This window comes from Chlorocebus sabaeus, chromosome 23, assembly GCF_047675955.1.
Source record: "Chlorocebus sabaeus isolate Y175 chromosome 23, mChlSab1.0.hap1, whole genome shotgun sequence".
Lineage (NCBI taxonomy): Eukaryota > Metazoa > Chordata > Mammalia > Primates > Cercopithecidae > Chlorocebus > Chlorocebus sabaeus.
The window spans coordinates 22,152,892-22,172,094 of record NC_132926.1 but is presented as its reverse complement, the minus strand read 5'-3'; the positions used below and the strand labels follow the sequence as shown (position 1 = coordinate 22,172,094).

The 19,203-nt window shown below is 49.9% G+C and overlaps 1 protein-coding gene across 1 annotated transcript; it reads left to right on the top strand.

Annotated features, from left to right (window-relative positions):
• The first annotated feature begins 850 nt into the window (after positions 1-850).
• Positions 851-10,585, top strand: FABP6 (fatty acid binding protein 6). Its single transcript, XM_008015188.3, has 4 exons — positions 851-968; positions 3,723-3,898; positions 6,411-6,500; positions 10,475-10,585. Exons 1-4 carry the CDS (start codon positions 902-904, stop codon positions 10,526-10,528), a joined length of 387 nt encoding a protein of 128 aa, XP_008013379.1. The 5' UTR covers positions 851-901; the 3' UTR covers positions 10,529-10,585.
• Positions 10,586-19,203: the final 8,618 nt, after the last annotated feature.

Here is a 19,203-nt window from a genome sequence, read left to right as displayed (position 1 = left end):
GAAATGGTACTGAGAGACAGAGCAGGAAATGGAAGTCAAGATTCTGAACCCTAAACCCCTTCCAGCTCTGAAGCTTGAACAAAATAAAACTCATCCAGCTCCCAGCCCAGTGCCTGGCACACAGGCGTCTTCAAGGCACCTGGCACCTTCTCCTCCAGGTGTGCTGCCTAGGTCCATGGGTGGCTGCTGTACTCTGGTTGCATTATCTCCACCCTTAGGGGCATCTATTGTCCTTCAAGTTTGCTTTGCTCCAGCCAGACTCACTGTTTCCTTTCATCATGACCATTTCCATCTTCATCACACTGTTCCCTCACCCTAGAATATCATCTCCCTTTGTTCTGAGCCTTCTCCAACCTTCCTGCTTCCCTACACATCCAAGTCCTATTGGTCCTCCAAGATGGGTGCCAAATGCCACCTCCTCCCCAAACATGCACCAGCTGCTGGACACCATTGCTCCTTCCCCATGCCCCAGGTCAGCCACCTGCTTTTCTCTTGGGGCACATCACATCCTGCTTACACAAGAACAAGTGCTTTGGTTGCAGAGTGAGAGAGTGCATGAGTGATGAGAGATGGTGAGAGCATGGGTTGAGGGCAGGGCGTGTGGGAATGGAGGGAGAGATGGGCAGAGAGGTGATGACTCCTCAAACTCGTTGCCATCCTGACCCTGCGGGCAATGGCAGCACTTCCCCAGGGTGAATAACCTTGGGGCTCTGTCCCTTTAGGTCCTGCCCACATCATAAAACAGCGAGTGCTTCCTCTTCAGGACAGGAGGGAGAAGAAGTGGGGTGACTTAGGGGCTGAGCCTCAGCAACTGGGAGAGTTTATAAGCTGGGAAAGCAGACCCCTCAGCACCACCAGTTCTCCTCATCCCTCTGCTCTCTGGCTCCAGCCTCCCAGCAGCATGGCTTTCACTGGCAAGTTCGAGATGGAGAGTGAGAAGAATTATGATGAGTTCATGAAGCTCCTCGGTGAGTGAGCTCCTGCGTATCCCTTCCTCGGGGTTGGTTTGTCACGGTGGGACAGGATTTCATTCATTCATTCACACATTTGTTGAGCAACTGCTTTCTCCCAGACTCTGAGGATAAGAACTAAGACACTCTTTTTTTTTCTTTTTTTGAGACGGAGTCTTGCTCTGTCGCCCAGGCTGAAGTGCAGTGGTGCTATCTCCACTCACTGCAAGCTCTGCCTCCTAGGTTCACACCATTCTCTTGCCTCAGCCTCCCAAGTAGCTGGGACTACAGGCGCCCATCACCTCGCCCTACTAATTTTTTTTTTTTTTTTTTTTTGGTATTTTTAGTAGAGACAGGGTTTCACCATGTTGGCCAGCATGGTCCTGATCTCCCGACCTCAGGTGATCCACCCACCTTGGTCTCCCAAAGTGCTGGGATTACAGGCGTGAGCCACCGCGCCTGGCCGACACTCTTCAACTTTATTTTATTTTATTTCATTTTTGAGACAGGGTCTCACTCTGTCACCTAGGCTGGAGTGCAATGGCACCATCTCGGCTCACTGCAACCTCTGGCTCTCAGGTTCAAGTGATTCTCCTGCCTCAGCCTCCCCAGTAGCTGGGATTACAGGTGTGCACCACCACGCCCTGCTAAATTTTTTTTGTAATTTTTTAGAAAAGACGGGGTTTCACCATGTTGGCCAGGTTGGTCTTGAACTCCTGACCCCAGGTGATCCACCCGGCTTGACCTCCCAAAGTGCTGGGATTATAGGTGTGAGCCACTGCGCCCAGCCTAGATACTCTGACTTTAAAACACACATAGAATATATTAGTATCTCCACTTTACTGAGGGAAAACTTGAGGCCCAGAGAATTGAGTAACTAGTCCAAAGTCACACAGCTAGTAACTGGTAAAGTGGAGACTTGGATGGTGAAGTAGAGATTTGATGTTTATTTAGTCAAACATGTATTTATTTTATTTTTATTTATTTATTTTTGAGACGCAGTCTTGCTCTGTCTCCCAGGCTGAAGTGCAGTGGCATGATCTCAGCTCACTGCAACCTCCGCCTCCTGGGTTCCAGCAGTTCTCCTGCCTCAGCCTCTCGAGTAGCTGGAACTACAGGCGCGTGCCACTACATGTGGCTAATTTTTTGTGTTTTCAGTAGAGACAGGGTTATCAGCCTGTTGGCCAGACTGGTCTCAAACTCCTAACCTCAGGTGATTCACGCACTTCGGCCTCCCAGAGTGCTGGGATTACAGACGTGAGCCACGCGCCCAGCCTGTCAAACATTTATCTAACACCAGGTATATGCAAGACTATCTCAGTGTTACCAATGGGGACTCAGCGTGACTTGCCCAAGTCAGTGGCAGAGGCCATTGGCACCCAGGACCCTATGATGAATGGTCTCACCACATCCTGCCTAGGAGAGGAAACCAAAGGGTTAGCGTGGAGACCAGGTTTGACAAGCCACTTCTTCACACAGTCATTCAGCAAACACAGGTCTCTTACTGTGCCAAACACTCTGGAAGGAATGAAGGAATTTCATTCCTTCTCTCACTGCTTGACTTGTAACATGAGTCTGTTGTGAGGAACCAGTGAACCAGTGGATCTGACAATCTTGTGGAAATCTCAGTATCTCACTATCTAAAAAGTCTCAGGCAGTGTAACTCTCAAGGTTCAGAGGACAGCTCAAGGATATCCATGCCCTCCCTCTTGGTGGCCACTTCTTGCCTGCCAGCTGGGTCGAAGGAACCCTGAGACCAGGCCCATTGAGCCTTGGGACCTGGAGGAGTCGAGAGCCCCTCTGAGTCATGCACTGGCAGTGGCCCTGAAGGAGCATGACAGCTTCGTGTTGTGGAATGGGAAGGGAACCCAGCTCGGTTCTAGACCCGATTCTGTCATTAACAGCTTTGTGTTGTGGAATGGGAAGGGAGCCCACCTCGGTTCTACACTGATTCTGTCATTAACTTTCAATGAAATACTGGGAAGTCCCTTTCCCATTCTGGGTGCTCACTTCCTTATCTGTAAAATAAAAATATTAGAAGACACAATCTTTTTTTTGGTGGAGGGTAGGGGACGGAGTCCTGCTCCGTAGCCCAGGCTGGACTGCAGTGGCACTATCCCCGCTCACTGCAACCTCTGCCTCCTGGGTTTAAGTGATTCTCTTGCCTCAGCCTCTGAAGCAGCTGGTGTTACAGGCACCCGCCACCATCCCCAGATAATGTTTTTTTTTGTATTTTTAGTGGAGATGGGGTTTTACCACATTGGCCAGGCTGGTCTTGAACTTCTGACCTTAAACGATCTGCCCGCCTTGGGTTCCCAAGGTGCTGGGATTACAGGCCTGAACCACCTCACCTGGCCAGAAGGCACAGTCTTGAAAGTCTCATTAATTCCAGAACTTCTCGAGCTTGGCAAGATTCCGTTATATTTATATTACTATCAGAAGCTTGGTTATTATTGATGAGCACCCATTATGTGCCCGGAGCTTCACAAACACACTCACATTGAATATAATTCTTGTAACAGCCCTTTGGGATGGGCCTTATTATCCCCATCTTGCGGATGAATACACTGAGGATGAATACAGAGGGTGACTTCCCCCAGCCACATGGCTCACAACATGTATTACCTGTCTCAGGCACTGTGCTCTTAACCTGCAGGCTAGCCTATCGTGTACATGGGATAGGGCAGTGGGGGTGGGCAGGAAAGCTCTTTCCCCAAACCACAGGGTTAAAAGCAGCTCTTATATGGCTACTCTGCTTATCCCCGGGTCCAGGGCTCTCCAGCGATGTAATCGAAAAGGCCCGCAACTTCAAGATCGTCACGGAGGTGCAGCAGGATGGGCAGGACTTCACTTGGTCCCACCACTACTCCGGAGGACACACCATGACCAACAAGTTCACTGTTGGCAAGGAAAGCGACATACAGACAATGGGGGGCAAGAAGTTCAAGGTGAGAGGCCACTGGCTGTCCCCGTCCTTCCCCAGGCCTCTACCCGACTTCTCCTTCTCAAACACGGCCTCCCTGCTCCCAAGCTGAGGCTTCTTTCTCCAGTTTGGCCTCCAGCATTAAGAGCTTGAGTTACTTGGCAATTTAATGCTCCTGATTTTTAATGGTCAAAAATGGGCACCAAAACAATATGAAAAATAGCTAATACTTGCTGAACACTTAATATAACCTAGACTCTTGCTGAATAGATTTTTCATCTTAATGCAGTTAATCCTATGACATTGCTACAATTACTCTCCCCAGAGTGAGGGAGAAGGCTAAATCATGGGATTAAAAAGCTTGCTGGCCAGGTACAGTGGCTCCTACCTGTAATCTCAGCACTCTGGGAGGCCGAGGCGGGTGGATGGCTTGAGGCCAGGATTTTGAGATTAGCCTGGCCAACATGGTGAAACCCTGTCTCTACCAAAAATACAAAAATTAGCTGGACATGGTGGTGCATACTTGTAATTCCTGCTACTCAGGAGGCTGAGGCAGGGGAATCGCTTGAACCCAGGAGGCAGAAGTTGCAGTGAGCTGAGATCATACCACTGCACTCCAGCCTGGGTGACAGAGTGAGAGTCCATCTCAAAATCAATCAATCAATCAATCAATCAATCAATCAATACCTTGCCTTAGTCACACAACAGGGGCAGGCCTTCACACCAGGCACTAGAGAGCATAAGTGCTTTTTTTTCCTTCGAGACTCACTCTGTCACCCAGACTGGAGTGCAGTTGGCATGATCCCAGCTCACTGCAACCTCTGCCTCCCGGGTTCAAGCGATTCCCCTGCCTCAGCCTCCCGAGTAGCCAGGATTACAGGTATGCACCACCACATTTGGCTAATTTTTGTACTTTTAGCTGAGACGGGGTTTCACCATGTTGGCCAGGCTGGTCTCGAACTCCTGACCTTGTGATCTGCCCACCTTGACCTCCGAAAGTGCTGGGATTACAGGCGTGAGCCACTGTGCCCGGCCATAAGTGCTTTTTTAATGTTGCCTCTCTATGTAGCACAGAGATGAAGAGGCTGGGCCCTGGAGTGAGCCTTGGCTGGGTTTGAAACCATGATTTCCCACCAGCAATTGTAGGGCCTTGGGTAAGTCATTTCACTCCCCTGAGCCTCGTATCTCTAGTATGCAAAAGGAGACTACATACTGTCTCTGGCTCCAAGAGCTGTGGTGAAGATTAAACAAGACAGTGCATGAAAGCACCTGGCATAGTGCCTGCCACATATTGAATGCTAGAAGAAAAAACGCAGTCATTTGCTTTTGTTTTAGAAGTGAAGAAACTGGCCGGGCACGGTGGCTCAGGCCTGTAATCTCGGCACTTTGGGAGGCCGAGGCAGGTGGATCACGAGGTCAGGAGTTCGAGACCAGCCTGGCCAATATGGTGAAATGCTGTCTCTACTAAAATTACAAAAATTAGCCAGGCGTGGTGGCGGGCACCTGTAATCCCAGCTACTTGGGAGACTGAGGCAGGAGAATCGCTTGAAGCCGGGAGGCGGAGGTTGCAGTGAGCCGAGATCACACCATTGCACTCCAGCCTGGGCAACAGGGAACGGGGTGAGGCTCCGCCTCAAAAAAAAAAAAAGAGAACTGAAGAAACTGAGGCAATGTGTCTAAGGCCCTGCAGTCAGAACATGCTGGGACCAGGGATTTGAACCCCAGCTATTTGCCTCTATCATTAGGCCTCTGGTGACCCATGTGGAGTTCTAATTATAGAAAAGGAGTCAGGCTGGCGGCAGCAGGGGAAAGCAAAAAAGGAGAGCAAATAAGCTATAAGTCTGCCTTTCTTCATGGTCCAGAACACATACCCCTCCTGCACAAATAACTCACAATCTTCCTGTGCCCAGCTATCGTCACCCCCACTGATAGAAATATGTAAGTTATCTCACTATAACCTTTGCTTTGTCAGTACTGCCCAAAATCCTGTTCAGCACACTGCATAAGCAAGTCTATAAACTCTCCAGCAAGACTTTGTCTCCTTGCAGTCAGCTCCTCTCTTGCTGACCTGCCCAGTGCACCCTTGCAACATATTTTCATACTTTCTCTAAGAAATCTGACTTTTTTTTTTGCCTACAACTGTGTTGGTAAATTCTTTTTTTTTTTTTTTTTTGAGACAGTCTTGCTCTGTTGCCCAGGCTGGAGCACAGTGGCACAATCTCTGCTCACTGCAGCCTCTGCCTCCCGGGTTCAAGCAATTCTTGTGCCTCAGCCTCCCAAGTAACTGGGATTACAGGCATGAGCCACCACATCCGGCTAATTTTTGTATTTTTAATATCGGGGTTTCACCATGTTGGCCAGGCTGGTCTTCCTGACCTCAAGTGATCTGCCCACCTCAGTCTCCCAAAGTGCTGGGATTATAGGCGTAAGCACTGCGCCTGGTCTTGGTAAATTCTTCTTACTCCCCGTGCCACCAGCCCCAGATAGTTACTAATCACCTGCAACAACCCAGGCTTAATGTTGTGCTTCCATTCCAGGCCACCGTGCAGATGGAGGGTGGGAAGCTGGTGGTGAATTTCCCCAACTATCGCCAGACCTCAGAGATCGTGGGTGACAAGCTGGTGGAGGTGAGTGTCCTGCTGGTCCCTGGGATGATTACTGGACATTTGTCTGTCTCCTGGCCACAGCCCCTCAGAGGCAGGCCTCTGGGCAGCTGGCTTTACCAGCACTTCCCTTGTACCAGGTTCTATTCTGAGTGCTGGATGCACATGATATCATTTGGTCTTCAAATAACCCTGTTAGGTGGGGATTTTTGTCTCCATTTTAGGAGGAGACTGAGGCATGGGGAAGCTAAGTGAGGGAGTACACAGCTTTGATGACAGAGCTGGGATTTGATGCTAAGTAGCCTGACTGCAGCACTCACACTCAGCCACCTCTGGGGCACAAGACTGGAAGCCTAGAAGATCCTTCCCAGAATATAAATAAAGGAGGTGGTCCAGGTGGGCTCCTCCAGGGACAGCCACCACTCCACTCCATTTCCATGAGGGACATCAGGCGCCTTCTACCAGATCTTCTGATTTATCCAGAGAAGATGGAAATTTGCACTTCCATGTGAAATCTCCACACTCTTAAATATTGGCAACTAATTAAAAAATTCTTTCAATATTGGCAGGTCCAACACACACATCTGTGGACCCTCCTACACAGGAGGTGGTGCCCTGGGAGGCCCTTCTTCTCACTTCTGTTTCTTTCCCGTGGGTCTCCAAATTTTCCCCAGGTGGAAGAAATGGATGTGAAGTTAACAAGGAAAAGAAGGCATTTCCACACTTCATTCCCTCACTGTGAGCCTGTGACCTGCGTCAGAGACCCTCTGGGGTCCTGTTTGGTCTAGAAAGGGCCCTTCCCTCCTTCCTGAAGCTCTTTAGCAGGGAAGGCATGATGAGGGAGGCAGGGTTTGTGTGACCCCCTTGCTTCTCCTTTTTTGATCTTTCTCTCTCTCTCTGTCTGTCATTTCCTTGTGCCCTCATCTCAAGCCCTGTCAAGAGGAAAGGAGCACACTGCCTCTCTGACACTGGTGTAAATGATTTACACCACAGACACTTATTTCACACAGCTCTGGAGGCTGGGAAGTACAAGATCAGGGTGCCAGCATGGGCAGGGGCTTATGAGGGCCCCCGTCCTGGTTTCTTCACATGGCAGGGAGACGTCATCTCTCTCGTGTCTGGTTTTTTGTTTTGTTTTGTTTTGTTTTGTTTTGAGACAGAGTCTTGCTCTGTTGTCCAGGCTGAAGTTCAGTGGCGTAAACTTGGCTCACTACAACCTTCACCTCCCAGGTTCAAGCAATTCTCCTGCCTCAGCCTCCCAAGTAGTTGGGATTACAGGTGCGCACAACCATGCCCAGCTATTTTTGTATTTTTAGTAGAGATGGGGTTTCACCATGTTGGCCAGGTTGGTCTGACCCCATGATATGTACTCCCTCGGCCTCCCAAAGTGCTGGGATTACAAGTATGAGCCACTGTGCCCGGCCTGTTTTTTTTTTTTTTGAGACGGAGTTTTACTCTGTTGCCCAGGCTGGAGTACAGTGGCGTGATCTCAGCTCACTGCAACCTCCGCTTCCCTCATGCGAATGATTCTCATGCCTCAGCCTCCTGAGTAGCTGGGATTACAGGCGTGTGCCACCATGTCCAGCTAATTTTTGTAATTTTAGTAGAGACAGAGTTTCACCATGTTTGTCAGGCTGGTCTTGAACTCCTGACCTCAAGTGATCTGCCCTCCCTGGCCTCCCAAAGTGCTGGGATTACAGGCTGAGCCACTGTATCAGGCCTTGTGTCTGTTGTTATAAGGGCACTAATCCCTCATGAGGACTCCACCCTCATAACCTAATCACTTCCTAAAGGTCCTATCTCCAAATAACATCACATTGGGGCTTCAACCTTTACCATATGGGTTTGGTTGGGGGACACACATGGAGTCCGTAACACGGCCCAAGAGGTTCCGTGCCCTCCCATTATACTCATTTTACAGAGAGAGCAGCATTACAAGGCTCAGAGATAGCATGGGACTTGGCCATGGCCACACAGCTAGTACATGTAGAGGCAGATCTCATCTGCTGACTTCTAGACTAGGCCCCCTGCCTCTTCTGCCCAGGCCCACGGGTCTTTTTTATCCCCCTTTAACATTTTTGTTTAAGTAATCTAAAAATTGGCTGGGTGTGGTGGCTCATGCTTCTAATCCCAGCACTTTGGGAGGCTGAGGCAAGTGGATCACCTGAGGTCAGAAGTTCAAGACCAGCCCAGCCAACATGGTGAAACCCAGTCTCTACTAAAAATATTAAAAAAATTAGCCAAGTGTGGTGGTGCACACCTGTAATCCCAGCTACTTAGGAGGCTGAGGTAGGAGAATCGCTTAAATCCGGTAGGTGGAGGTTGCAGTGAGTAGAGAATGTGCCCACTCCAGCCTGGGCAACAAGAGCAAAACTCCGTCTAAAAAAAAAAAAAAGTCTAAAAATTAATAGATGTACAGTGTTGCAAAACTGTAAAAAGAACAAAAGTGACTGTATCCCTCTTCTCCTGGGTGAAAACTGACATTTCAAAGGATCTAATGAAAGGACTTTTGATGCACTTTTACATGAAATGTCAGTCAATAACTCCTAGAAGCAGCAAAGTTCCCCAGCCTGTGAGGTGTGCAGGGAGAGCATAGGGCAGGAGAACTGGAAGCAGATTTGGGCCTGAAAAGAGAATTGATCTTCCCAAGCTGAGCAAACCTGTTTGTCAATACCCAGAGGTTCCTCATCATGGAGCCCATGTAGTGTGGGCAGTGGCTGGAGTTCAGGGTCGTCATGCACACACACACGTGACACAGCCAGGCACACACACATGTATGCATGCACATAGACCCAGGCACGCACACACATAAACAAAGTTCCATGACTAGGCCCTGAAAGGAGCTGTCTTGATTGCAAATCTCCCATCTCTAGAGGCCCAGAATCATCCTGGCACCTCCCCACTTCTCTACCAACAGACAGTGCATTTTGTAAGCATCCCTCCTGCCTTCTGCCACCAGCACCCCTGCCATGTTCTCATCACCTCTCCCCTACACTAAGCACTAGCCTGCTCTGATTCCACCTCTCCTCCACCTTCCATCCATCCCATATGCAAGTCACACATCACTTCACACTGCTGCCCTTTGTCATGAATCAGGACCAAACTCCTCTGCTTGACCTTCCATGGCCTTACTGCCCAGTCCTACAGGTATGCTCTGCCCAGCCCCCCTGGACCAGCTACTGCTCCTGAGCTGGCCAGAGCCGTTCATATCTCCCTTTCTGTGCCATGTGGTTTCTCTGCTCTGAACTCCCTTTCTCCTGTTTGCTTTTCCAAATCCAGTTCTGCAGGCTTCTGCCCAACAGCCAATTCCCCGTCCTGTTACCTAGTCAGTGGCTCCCTGCCTCCTCTGGGCTCTCCCACAGCTCTCTGTTTACTACCCGCCCTTCTCATGGAAATGCTGCTTTCCTCTGCTGGGTGTGCGAACCAGCTGATGACACGTGCACCTCCAATGGCAGCACAGCTCCACGGCAGGGAGCCCCGGGCACCACACACTGTGGGCCTTCAATGAACTGCATGCCCCCGCCTGCCTCTCCCACTAAACCTTAGGCTTCCAGAGAGTAGGGACTGTATCTTCCCATCACCGAGCACGTGACAGGTACCCATAAACACTGTGCAGTGCAGCCATGGCGTGTGGCCTTGGAAGGGTTACTTGACTTCTCTAAACTTCCATTTTCTCATCTGTACAATGAGAACAACCTCACAGGGCTGTTGGGAGGATTAAATGGAATCATGCAGGGGAATCATGGGTGAATGGAGAGGAACAGAGGTGCAGGGTTCCATACCCAGAGTCACATCACCCCTCACAGCTGGTTGCCATTCATCACAGGGAGTCTGCACACTGACTCCTGGAACAAATAGGGAAACTGAGGCCCAAAGAAGTGGTGCACCTGACTCTCATCTACTCAAGGCTGGGGTTGGAGGCTCTCTTCCTTCAGCGGTGCCTCCTGGCTACCTTGGGGTGGGGCACTGACTCCCTCTGTCCTGGTGGCTTCTTTCAGGTCTCCACCATCGGAGGCGTGACCTATGAGCGCGTGAGCAAGAGACTGGCCTAGGCATCCAGGCCCGGCCCAGGGAGCTACAAAACCGCCAATAAAACTGATATAAGGACAGACGCTGCTCGCTCCAGAACCTCTTTGTTTTTCTTTTCTGGTGTCTTGGGATGGGCTCTGGCTGGGTGAGGGTGGGAAAGCCCCCAAGGGTGGCCACATGCGCCACACATTGGCCCTGAGATCCCTGTGGGATTCACGTCATGGCAGAGCAAGACATGAATGTGGATGACTGCAATGCTCCTGCCCTCTGGGTGAGGCTGAAGGTGGCACACAGGAAGCATGGTGGGCACACTTCTGTGGCCCCTTCGCCTTTGCCCCACTCTGCCACCCACTACTCTGTGCTGCTTGAAGGTTCCTTTATGGAGACAAAGTCAGCTGGGAAGGGTAACACATTGATTCTTGGATGGGCCACAGGACAGGCATATCAGGACTTGGGGGTTGTGGGGTGGGAGCTGTTCCTCTAGGAAGGGCCCCGGCTGCTGGGCTCCAAAGCTCAAAGTAGGGATGGACCAGGGCTCGCCCAGGGAAGCTGTTTCAGTTTGGCCAGGGTTCTGCTGTTATTCGCTGTGGAGTCATCCCTTTGGTCCTCAGTTTACCCACTGAGGGGTACAAAGGGGGTCCAGGAGGACCAATGACAGGCTGAGGGGGATCAGTGGTCTATGAGATGGCAAAGGGGCAATGGGGGTGATAGGAGGGGCAGGAGGGACTGGAGTGTCCTGGTTTTGACTCACAGGGCTTGGGCGGGGTGCCTGGGAAGAACTTCGAGAGGCTACGGGGGGCTGGGAAGGGGGGGGCGGGGTCACCCTGACATCTGGTGCCTGGAGTCCTGGGTTGAAAAGCACTCTGAGGCAACGTTTGGATTTGGCAGATGTCCTGGGACAATCTCTAATCCAGAATCCTGAAGGGGACTTTTTTCATCCTCCTCTCTCCTTGGAAGTGTTACCACATCTGCGTACCACCTTGACCTCATTTTACCCAATATTTTACTTTTCTTTCTTTTTTTTTTTGAGACAGAGTTTTGCCCTTATTGCCCAGGCTGGAGTGCAATGGCATGATCTTGGCTCACCTCAACCTCCGCCTCCTGGGCTCAAGCGATTCTCCTGCCTCAGCCTCCCAAGTAGCTAGGATTATAGGCAAGTGCCACCACGCCTGGCTAATTTTGTATTTTTAGTAGAGACAGGGTTTCTCCACGTTGGTCAGGCTGGTCTCAAACTTCTGACCTCAGGTGGTCCACCTGCCTCGGCCTCCTAAAGTGTTGGGATTACAGGTGTGAGCCACTGCGCCCAGCTACCCTGTATTTTTCTATATGACAATTCACTTATTTTTATTATAATGGAAAATCACGTCACTTCCATACATAGACAACCACTGTCATTTGCCATAATTTAAAACTATTTAAAAAGTCGAAGCTGAACAATGTTGACTTCTAGCCAGATTCTGTTGCCTGCCCAAGGGCCTGGGCCTAAGGCCTCCCTTTGTGAAAAGGGTGAGAGAGGTAAAAGATATAGTGGTATCAATTGGGAAAATTTATCCTTAACTTATCAAAATTCCTGAGATACTACTGAAAGGAGAACATACTCACTAGAAGACTTGAATTACCGAAGGCAGGTAGTACTTACATTATTTCGAATGTACAAGTCCCACATGTGAGACATAAGGAATAAGGTTTGTCCAGAGCTTTGCATGGGGTATGGCACACAGAAGGGGCTTAATAAGTGCTACCTGACCTAAGGTCCTTCTAGCTCTGTGCAATTTGTAGCCTTTCACTCTTGTGGGCCAGCCTCTACCTGGACAGATGTCACGGCCCAGGTCACAGGCAGCCTTTTCTTGCCTCCTCCCACATTCTACTTTGAAACCTTATCTTTCTAAGAACAATACACAGCCTCTCCCCACCCACCCACCCAGCAAGGACCCATGAATTCCACCGTTTTGCCAAGACTTATTACCAATTAAGTGAACTAGGTAAGCATTAAATTAAACTAGCAGTGTTGCTGTTTCCCATCCAGACTGAATAATTACTCATAATGAGCTTGGATAATAAGTCTCTAAATAACAGAGTTAACTATAATTAGGCTGAAAATTGAGAGAAGGGGAGAGAGAGAAAGAGGAAGGAAGAGGAGAGAGAGAGTGAGGGACGGAGAGACAGAAGAGATAAGGTAGAATTTTTACTCCTGTAATTGATTCAGGAACAAATTCAAATTGTTGGCAGGGGAGAAATTCTTTTTTTTTTTTTTTTTTTTGAGACAGAGTCTTGCTCTGTCACCAGGCTTAAGTGCAGTAACGTGATCTCGGCTCATTGCAACCTCTGACTCTCTGGTTCAAGCGATTCTCCTGCCTCAGCCTCATGAGTGGCGTGGATTACAGATATGTGCCACCACGCCCAGCTAATTTTTGTATTTTTAGTAGAGACGGGGTTTCACCATGTTGGTCAGGATGGTCTCGATCTCCTGACCTCGTGATCCCCCTGCCTAGGCCTCCCAAAGTGTTGGGATTACAGGCATAAGCCACAGCCCCCAGCCAGGGGAGAAAGTCTGAAGCCTGTGTTGTTATAAATTCACAGATTCACAGACGATGGAAAAGCAGGACCTCAGCTCTCAACTAGTTTAAACTCTGTACTTCACAGACATGGAAACTGAGGCTCAGAGAGGAAAAGAAATTCATCCAAAGTCACACAGCAGAGACTGAGTGAGTCTCTGAGAGTAAGGCGGGTGTGGGCTTCACTCACCGATGCAGCTAGTTTCTCAGTGTGGGTAAATAGAATAAGGCGAGCTGGAGAAAAGCACCTACGTCATTGGCATCTTGGCAGGGAGGATTCCTCAGCCAGAAGAGCCAGTGGTTAAGAGCTTTGACTCTGGGCAGAGTGCGGTGGCTCACACCTGTAATCCCAGCACTTTGGGAGGCTGAGACAGGAGGACCATTTGAGCCCAGGAGTTTGAGAACATAAGGAGACTTCATCTCTACAAAAAATTAATACATTAGCTGGGCATGGTGGCACATCCCTGTGGTCCCAGCTACTTGGGAGGCTGTGGTGGGAGGATAGAATGGGCCCGGGAAAGTCAAGGCTGCAGTGAGCCATGATTGCACCACTGCATTCCAGCCTGGGTGACAGAGCGAGACCCTGTCTCAAAAAAAAAGAGCTTTGCGGACGGGCACAGTGGCTCACACCTATAATCCCCGCACTTTGGGAGGCTGAGGCGGGTGGATCACTTGAGGTCAGGAGTTAGAGACCAGCCTGGCCAACACAGTGAAACCCCATCTCTACTAAAAATACAAAAATCAGCCAAGTGTGGTAGCACGTGCCTGTAATCTCAGCTACTTGGGAGGCTGGGGCAGGAAAATCACTTGAACCCAGGAGGTGGAGGCTGCAGTGAGCCGAGATGTGCCATTGCACTCCAGCCTGGGTGGCAGAACGAGACTCTGTCTCAAAAAAAAAAAAAAAAAAGAGGTTTGGAGTCACATTACGAGGATTTGAATCTTTTCTTTATCACCTAGTAGCTGTGTCACCTTGGGGTAAGTTCATGCATTTCTCTGAGCCTCAGTTTCCTCACCTGTCAATGGGAACAACAACTGTACTTACCTAATAGAGTTGCTCAAAGTCACTCAATGTTAGTTCTACCATCACCTCCATCATCACAACCATCACTCTCAGGTCAGTGCAATCAAAGGGTTAGGAGTGCCTCTGTCACTAACTTGTGAGTCACTGGACCTCTCTGAGCCTCATCTTGGTCATGTGTAAAATGAGTTAGTAAGACCTTCCCTTCCTTGGTCACAGGCGAGTTACAAGGATAAAGGGTTTATCCATGCTTTGGGAGGACAAGGTGGGCAGATCACTGAGCCAGGAGTTCAAGAACCAGCCTGGGCGACATGGTGAAACCCCATCTCTACGAAAATACAAAAGTTAGTCGGGCATGGTAGCATGAGCCTTTAGTCCCAGCTACTTGGGAGGATGAGGTGGGACAATCACCTGAGCCTGAGGAGGTCGAAGCTGCAGTGGCCATGATTGCACCACTGCATTGCTGCCTGGTGACAGAGTGAAATCCTGTTGCAAAAAAAAATTTTTTTTAATCCATGCTCATGACTCCCAGAAAGTTAGACTGGCTTCATCATTTGCTGCACTGTGCAACAAGCTAGAAGGACTTCACATTCCACAGACCTGGTTCAGGTGCCCTTTACCACAGGGTCTCTCTGACCTTCACCCTGACATTTGGGAGCCATCTCTCCCACTCTGTCCGGGCGCCTGCCTCCCTCCTGGCAAGCTCCTTTGGTGAACTTGGGAGCTATTCATAGCATCTTTAAAGATCACCACTAGGGCTGGGTGCAGTGGCTTATGCCTGTGATCTAAGCACCTTGGGAGACGGAGGTGGGCAGATCGCTTGAGCTCAGGAGTTTGAGACCAGCCTAGATAACACGGTGAAACCTTGTCTCTACAAAAAATGCAAAAAACTTAGCTGGGCCTGGTGGTGTGCGTCTGTAGTCCCAGATACTTGGGAGGCTGAGGTGGGAGGATGGCTTGAGCCCAGGAGGCAGAGGTTGCAGTGTGCTGAGATCACGCCACTGCACTCCAGCCTGGGGGAAAGAGCCAGACAAATGTCTTTAAAAAATTAAAAAAAAAAAAAAAAGAAGAAGAAGATCACCATTAGGTGGCACTCTGCCACCTGCCTGCCATTCCTTGGATACCTGATGTGTTTGGGGGGAAGGAGCAGTGAAATCTTGGGTGATTGGGCCTTCGTGGTGGCTGTGTGTCACCTAGGGGTGACATGGCATGGTGAGACCTTCAGCCTCCCCGATCCTCAGTATTCTCATCTAGGCAATGGTGATAATCCAACTAGCTCATGGTGGCGTTGTTAGGGCAAAAGAGGAATAAGGATAAGAGCATGAGGAAAGTGCCAAAGACAGGGCCTGCCGCATAGTAAGTGTGCACAAAGGAGCTATTAAGGGCTCTTCCTGAAACGTCTACTGGTGAGAACTGGCACATATAGGGTAGGGCTTTAGAGCAGGGAGAAGTGTCCCAGCCTGGCTGTGCACGAGCTTCTCCTGGGAAACCTCCCATCTCAGACCTGCTGGACCTGACTCTAGGTAACAAGACCATGGACTGCCACTGGGACATGCTCCCTTGCTAGGTATGACCTGGGAGACGGTTCCAGTCCCACCCTCTCATTTACAGATGGAGAAACTGAGCTCTAGAAAAGGGAAATTACCTGCCTAAGTCCACACAGCTGGGGAGCAGCAGAAGGCCTGACTTCCAGATGTCCTGCCTGTGTGTCTCTGACAAGGGCAGGGGCCTACAACCAGCCATAGCTGGCCCAGCAGAAGCCTGGCCACTTGAGTTCTTCCTTTGAAGTGGGAGCTGGGTTGGAGGGAGGTGAAGCTGTCTCACCTGAGCCCTAAAGAAGGGGGGGTCCACTTATTTCCAGTGGTCCTTGTGGAATTCACTGCTGAATGATGAAACCACACGTCCCAGGCTTCCTTACCATACACCTGAACCATAGACCAGGTTGGCAGCCTTCCCCTTAAAATGAGGGGACAGAGGTTCAGAACGGAGAGATGGTTATCGCCAAGACCAGACGCTCTCAGACCTCTCACCTCTCAGGGCTCTGTGTTCTTGTCTAGATTCCACTCTTTTTTTTTTTTTTTTTTTTTTTTTGAGAGAGAGTTTTACTCTTATTGCCCAGGCCAGAGTGCAGTGGCACAATCTCCACTCACTGCAACCTCTGCCTCCCTGGTTCAAGTGATTCTCCTGCTTCAGCCTCCCAAGTAGCTGGGATTACAGGTGCCTGCCATGATGCCTGGCTAATTTTTTGTATTTTTAGTAGAGAGAGGGTTTCATGTTGGCCAGGCTGGTCTCTAACTCCTGACCTCAGGTGATCCATCTGCCTCAGCCTCCCAAAGTGTTGGGATTACAGGCGTGAGCCACCGCACCCATCTTAGATTCCACTCCAACTTAAAATGTTTTATCGGCTATTTGTTAAAATGTTTTAAATTTGATTAAAAAAAAATTAAAAAACTAATTTCCTAGAAAGCACAGAATCCCAGCTTCTCTGGAAACATGGAGCTTACATCTCTGAAAGATAATACCAGGTAGAGGCCGGGCACGGTGGCTCATGCCTGTAATCCCAGCACTTTGGGAGGCCAAGGCGGGCGGATCACAAGGTCAGAAGATCAAGACCATTCTGGCTAACATGGTGAAACCCTGTCTCTACTAAAAATACAAAAAAATTAGCAGGGCATGGCGGCGTGTGCCTGTAGTCCCAGCTGCTGGGGAGCCTGAGGCAGGAGAATGGCATGAACCCGGGAGGCGGAGCTTGCAGTGAGCCGAGATCATGCCACTGCACTCCAGCCTGGGTGACAGAGCAAAACTCTTGTCTCAAAAAAAAAAAAAAAAAAAGAATACGAGGTAGGAACTGAGTAGACATCATATCCATCATATCCTCTAGGGGGACACTGACTTTACATTACAGCTCGACACAGTCCCCACCACCTCGCACTGTCAGTCATCCAGCTGGATTTGCACACACATGGTACCTACCTGGCCCTGGCGGGCATTTGACCTGACACACCTACCAAATGCTTTGCTGCCTTCTGCTGAAATTCGGTTCACAAGGGTCTACTCTGAGGAACAGACCCTGGTTCATGAGGGCTGCTAAGATTCTCTTCCAGGCACCTGGTGCCAGGGATTGCCTCAGAAACACAAGGATGCTGGTTGCTGGCAAAGAGGAGGGCAGCTCTTTAGGCTGTTTGACAAGCTGGATGGTACCTGGAGCTGGTCTGAGCCAGCACTGAGGCAGGTCCCCTCCTGGGGGAAGGTCTGGGGAGGCCCCAAGCCTGGTCCCCGTCTTCACCTTCACAGATGGGGCTGGGAGCTCAGGGAGCCCCTCCCAGATCCGAGCGTATTAGAAGCAGACAGATGGAGCCGCAAATCATGTTAGCCGGTGGCAGATGTGCAAGGAGCTATGGTTCAGTGTCTGCTGGTGAGCGTGCTCTGAGAACCCCAGCCATGAATCAGGAGTGTGAACGCCAGGCAACTCTTTGCTTTTATGAACCCATGTCCATGGTCCTGCCCTGGTGGGGTGTTCCCTACCAGGTGAGCGGCTGGCCAGCTGGGCCAGCCACGGAGCCTTTGCCTCTGGCATTCCAAAGCCATTGAGTCAGGAGCACAGGATGGTGGCAGATTGAGAGGGCGTGGGCTTGAACTGTGGCTCCTTCACTGCCGCTGCTGTCCTTAGGCAAACAACCTCTCTGCGCCCTTATTTTCTGATCTGTAAAACACAGCTAATAATACTTCCTATTTTGTAGGGTTACTAGGATGGCTGTAAGAAATAGTATGAGCAAGTGCCTGAAACACAGTAAGTACTTAACAAATGCCAGCTGCGATGACTACTGCCACCTTCACCAGGAGCTATTATTATATGGGGTGGTGGGATGGGAGGTAGTTTAGGGCACAGCCATAAAATCAGGTAAACAAATTAATGCAGTCATTTCAGATGGTTTGAATACCATGCAGAAAATGAACAGCTAACAAGAGAATGACTAGGGTTGTTACAAAGGCCTGTTCGGGAGGTAGCATGTGAGCTGAGACCTATGGCAGGGTTTCTTAGCCTCAATACTATTGCCATTTGGGGTTGGACAATTTTTTGCCACGAGGGGCTCTCCTGTACAGTATAGGATGTTCAGCAACATCCTGGACCTCTACTCGCTATATGCTGGTAGTATCTCCCCTCAGTTCCAACCAAGTGGGTGTACAGACATTGACAAATGTCCCCCGGGGAGCAGAAATGACCCCTGTTGAGAATCACTGATATAAAGGGTGAGCAGCAGGCCAGGCGCTGTGGCTCACGTCTGTAATCCTAGCACTTTGGAAGGCGAAGGTGGGCAGATCTCCTGAGGTCAGGAGTTTGAGACCAGCCCGGCCAACATGGTGAAACCTCACTTCTACTAAAAATACAAAAATTAGTCGGGCATGGTGGCGCTTGCCTGTAATCTCAGCTACCCGAGTGGGTGAGGCAGGATAATCACTTGAACCCAGGAAGCGGAGGCTGCAGTGAGCTGAGATGGTGTGACTGCATTCCAGCCTGCGTGACAGAGCAACTCTGTCTCAGAAAAAAAAAAAAAAAAAAAGGGGGCGGGGGTGAGGAGCCAGTCCCACAAGGACTAAGAGGAAGAGCAGAAATAGCTTTGGAGAGATGGACTTTGAACCCGGAGGGCAGGAGGAACTGGAACCCTGACCCTAACCCTAATCCAGGCATTTAGTCGGCAGTGCTAGTTTGGAAAGAAGCAGATTCTTCTTGGAAAAGAAGTCTGGGTGTCCTAGCCCTTCACACAGCTAAGCCAAAGAAATGCTGCATAGAACAAAGAAATACTAAGTATAGGTCTACGACTCAAATGGTTCAGACATTCAGACAGGGATGCTGCTTCCTTACTCTCATTTGAGTTTGGGAACCAGTTCCTGCACAGTTAATCCTTCAATGTTTCTTCAAATAAACCATACCGGCAGTCTCCGGGTGCCTTTGCGCATGGAGAGATGGCAGAGCACGTGCCTACGCCAGTGCTGTTTGTGTGTCTGGGTAACATCTGTTGGTCACCCATTGCAGAAGCAGTTTTTAGATCAAAACATTTCAAAGGCATGGGCATGGTGGCTCTCGCCTGTAATCCCAGCACTTTGGGAGGCCAAGGCGGGCAGA